This window comes from Chironomus tepperi, unplaced genomic scaffold, assembly GCF_022539635.2.
Source record: "Chironomus tepperi strain 1889 unplaced genomic scaffold, CSIRO-AGI_Ctep_v1 contig_359, whole genome shotgun sequence".
Lineage (NCBI taxonomy): Eukaryota > Metazoa > Arthropoda > Insecta > Diptera > Chironomidae > Chironomus > Chironomus tepperi.
Genome location: NW_027226481.1, coordinates 244,676 through 248,957, shown reverse-complemented (window position 1 = coordinate 248,957; position 4,282 = coordinate 244,676). Strand labels below are relative to the sequence as shown.

General features: G+C 34.9%; 1 protein-coding gene across 1 annotated transcript; it reads right to left on the bottom strand.

Annotated features, from left to right (window-relative positions):
* Positions 1-845: 845 nt before the first annotated feature.
* Positions 846-4,282, bottom strand: LOC139095045 (peroxidase-like). The gene is made up of 5 exons (XM_070646292.1): positions 4,144-4,282; positions 2,738-3,042; positions 2,143-2,677; positions 1,180-1,842; positions 846-1,021 (listed from the first exon to the last, which is right to left on the bottom strand). Exons 1-5 carry the CDS (start codon positions 4,280-4,282, stop codon positions 846-848), a joined length of 1,818 nt encoding a protein of 605 aa, XP_070502393.1.

The window sequence follows — 4,282 nt, the reverse complement described above, 5'->3', positions numbered from 1 at the left end:
AAAAATGTGGTATTTAATGTAGGGGAATCAAAGGGCTATTCCTCCGGTGGTGGTAAGGTACGGCACGAGAAAGGCATATCATATGTACGGAACGGGAAAGGCACATCACAGGTACGGAACGGGAAAGGCACGTCACAGGTACGGCACAATGGTGCACCTGATATGACAAAGTGGTAGACTTGTCCCGTGCAAATGCTGTACCTATACGTGTCGTCCTACTCCGGAGAAGTCAACCCTGATCCCCATATTCATGATTGCGAGTATCGCAATCCTATATAGCATGTCCCTGTTTGCATTTTGCAGTAAAAAATTGTAACAAAGAAGCTTCATCATGCATCTCTTGCTGATCACTCCGATCACGCAAGCGTCAATAAAGTAATGGGAAAATCTAAGTTGCCTATCCATTATGATCCATCATGATCAAAAGTCATAAAATTGAAGCGACAATTAAGCAGTAATTTATTTACAAATTTGGCTGTCAGTCTCGTGATTTTGTTTTGATGCAAATTGAAATGGATGTAAAAACGTGAGATAATCAGACTGAATAGGCGATCAAATGCCTTTTTAGAGCATAAATGAGGTGGATTCTATTAGACTGGACATGATTGGTTCCTATTGATCTACTATGAATTGTATGGACTAGACATGATGTTCCACAATCTTGCCATGCTTGACGCTGGTATCTCCTAGTAAAACCCATTAAAACAACATTTCAAAATGCACTTAATGATTCACAATTTTATTAAAGTATATTAATCACCAATCCTCATTAAAAACTAAGCAATATACATTGGTATACATTGAAACTAGCTGAACATTTTATTGCCATAAAATTGATAAATTATTCACCATGTTTTAAGATCAAGAATTCCTATAATGTCTGCTGTTGTCGGACAAATAGCTTTGCGATTACTCCTTCCAGCTGATAAGAATGGGAAGAACTGGATTCTTGTGCCATTGCAACCATGATTTATACAAAGAAGTTGGTTCATGTCGATTGTGTTTATTCTGTCTCGTTGACCTGGAATGGGGAATGAGAATTTTAGCACAATTTCGAATTTTCGAATTTCGAATTTCGAATTTCGAACTTCGAATTTCGAACTTCGAATTTTCGATTTTCGATTTTCGAATTTCAAATTTCGAAATTTAATTTTCGAATTGTTAAATTTGTCCACTTACTTTGCGTAAAGAGCCCATTATCATGATTATACCAGAATCGATCACCACAAATCGTTCTCTGAAGTTGATCTGTTATTATAGCTTGCACACCAGGCTCTAGAATGGCTCCATTACGTGCCTCAAAGTCAAATCCAATCGACAAGCCCATCTCGTAAATTTTATTTTGATATCTTTTCATTAAGAAGTTCAAAGTTCCAGAATCGAATGAATTACTCAAGTCTGTAGCATTAACATCACCATCACATTTGGTGATCTGCTTAGCATATCTAAGGAACGACAAGTAAGACGGTTCGCCAACTTCTCTGCCAAACTGGAAGTCCATTGAACGTAAATCTGTTCCAACTTGCGATGAATTTTTCGAGAAGAATTTACAATGCACAACATCTCCCATTCCACCAAGATTCCAAGATGTATCAACAAGACCATGCATCAATCCACATTTATTGCTCGTATATTCTGTCAAATTATCTATAAGGATTGACTGATCAGTCAATGTTGGCATTTTTCCACGAATACCTTCATTTACTAAAAAGTTCTTTCTATCATAAAGTCCCATTTTATCGCGAATGAAGTAATGCAGCACTCGGAATGCAATGTTGAATTCTAGACTGACTTGTGCATTTACCTTTGGATTGTAGCATTTTGTGGATGGGATTGTGAAGTCTGGAAAGGTAATTAAATGGTTTTAATTTGGGGTTTTGGTTGGCAGGCAAGTCAAGTTGAATTCAAGTAGGGAAAATGTCAAGTCAACTTGACTTGATCGACTTTTTGGGTTAAAGATCAGTGTTGTCCAACCTTGTAAAGGTCAAGACACGCTTTGGACATTTGTGGCATACTAGACGTTGCTCAGCAGTCCTCTAGTACACCGCGACACATAGTTTAGACAACTCTGACTCAGTTGAATGCCACAAGTGACTCATCCTCAATCACACTCAAGCAAAACATACTCAAACACCAACTCACCCATTACAGAAACAACGAGGTCGATAGAAATTTTCTGGAATACAGCCGTGACAATTTTACGAGTTTCAAATAAATTCGTATTCATTGGAACAGCTGGTCGAAGTCGTGTAAATTCCTTAAAAATTTCATTGTGTAATCGAATGTAATATGACAAGTATAGGAACAGTCCAGGAAGTTGCATCGATCGGACATCATATCCAACTAAAATGTCATGCATTTTTGTGTCATTTGCAAGATCAAATAAGCCATTGTTAACTAGAAGATGCTCTAATGACTTTTTGTTGTAAATCAGTTCCAAGTCGATGTATGGAGTGTGGAAGTTGACTTGTGTTGGTGCTGTCTGGAGATTCCATTGGTCAAAAGCTCTAAATGCTCGAATATAGTTTAAACATTTTGTTTTTCCAGCATAACATTGATCATTACTTGGTATGGTGATGGGTAAGCAGTATTTATTCATTTTAATCAGACTTGCCAAAAGGGGATTTCCAGTTGGATTGCAGCAATCAAATCCGCCTTCGATAGGTTCAGGTGTAAGCTATAAAAATATTCATTCTTAATTTTTTATTACCTTATTGAGTCATTACGACTGACAAACCTGAGTCTTTAATGTCAACATCATTTCATGAGTGAGAATTTGAAAAGCCATTGTAGCCATATCGCTTGATGTTTCTGGTGATAAATTTTCATTAAGACCACGAGCTGTGTTTGCAACATGTGAGTCTGAACGAGGTGATTCTACAGTTCTGATTTTTGACACAACTTCATAGCCATCATCGAATCCGTCTTCAAGTAATCGAATGAATGGAGTGTTTATGGAACCGATTAGAGGACTTTTTGGATTGTTGCACTGTCCGTCTAGACGATAGTAACTGAGAAATTTTGTGGTTAGTGATTTTGTTGCTTTTAATATTTTCAGAAATTGAAAATTGAATTGGAATTTGGATGGAAAAGTTGACTAAAGTCGACTCGATTTCATATGAAATTTTCCGAATCGAACAAAATAAGTTAGAACTTTTCATCGACTGGACAATAAATTGTCATCAACGAGTTACATCGTATTTTAGGTTACTTGGGTTTGAGTCGAGTTCTAGGTCTGATCACAAACATTCCATTTTAAATAGATTTTGCACATTTTTTTAATAATCTTAATAAAATAATTATATCGAATTATTAATTAATTTTTAGCGAACAGAAGCACATCCACTTTTTAAAACACAAATTTTGTTTCCCCTTTTTCTGATTTTTTTACATTTTCCACAAAATGTCGTGTTTAGTTAAGTTTTTCTCTTGATACTTTTAATGTTTTAACTTAAATTTTGAAACTTTTGTGATATTTTGCAATTTTATTAATTACTGGGTCACATTTTTGAGCAATTTTTCACATTGTTCCGTATTTTTTATCACTTTTTTTAACTAAAACAGACATCTTTGCACAAAAACAATATTATTAATTATCAATTACTAAAGCCAGCTTTTGATGTGAGAATTGTCATGGATGACAGATCGAAGTGACCCCAACAGTTAAAGAGTATGCCCACAAAAATAAGCATACTCCTGAGGATTTTCAATCAATATAATAAAGCATGCTCAATTTTGTGATTATACTCATGAATGTACTCTGTGTCTGCTAGAGGAAGTAAGTATAAAAAAAGAATTTTAAACTTAAATTTCACTTTTCAATTCAATATCTATTTTTTTTGTTCACAACTTGAACATTTGTCGTGAACTAAATTCACTTTCTAAACACATTTAAGTTTAGAACTTAAAACAGCCTCGAATTTAACATTGAATCGAGTTGCTTCATGTCGAAATATGATACAAAATTCTCGTCAACTTCAAGCATTAAACTAGTCACTACACAAAACTTTTGTAGAAGTAAAAAATAATTTTCTATTTACTTAGTATTGGCAGGAACACAATTTAGCGTAATATTCGGAAGAATTGCAGGCACAGTAATATTTTTCAAGCATATCCTTATCTGCTGTTTAGTATAATTCCTACTAGCCTTTAGTGACTGAATAGTATTAATCATAATCGTCGTATATCGATTTTGTTCCACTACAAATGGATCAATTTCGTGATTCTTAAAGTGATGATACACTGGATCTTCCTCATGCAGCAGGAAACCATCAATATCCAT

What these genes read in the sequence shown, in the direction of transcription:
- LOC139095045 (XM_070646292.1), bottom strand. Translation starts at nt 4,282, where the DNA reads ATGGATATTGATGGTTTCCTGCTGCATGAGGAAGATCCAGTGTATCAT. An exon ending in TATTCAGTCACTAAAGGCTA is followed by an intron (nt 3,043 to 4,143) that starts GTAGGAATTATA and finishes AAATATTAAAAG; the next exon opens with CAACAAAATCACTAACCACA. An exon ending in TAATGGGCTCTTTACGCAAA is followed by an intron (nt 1,022 to 1,179) that starts GTAAGTGGACAA and finishes TCCCCATTCCAG; the next exon opens with GTCAACGAGACAGAATAAAC.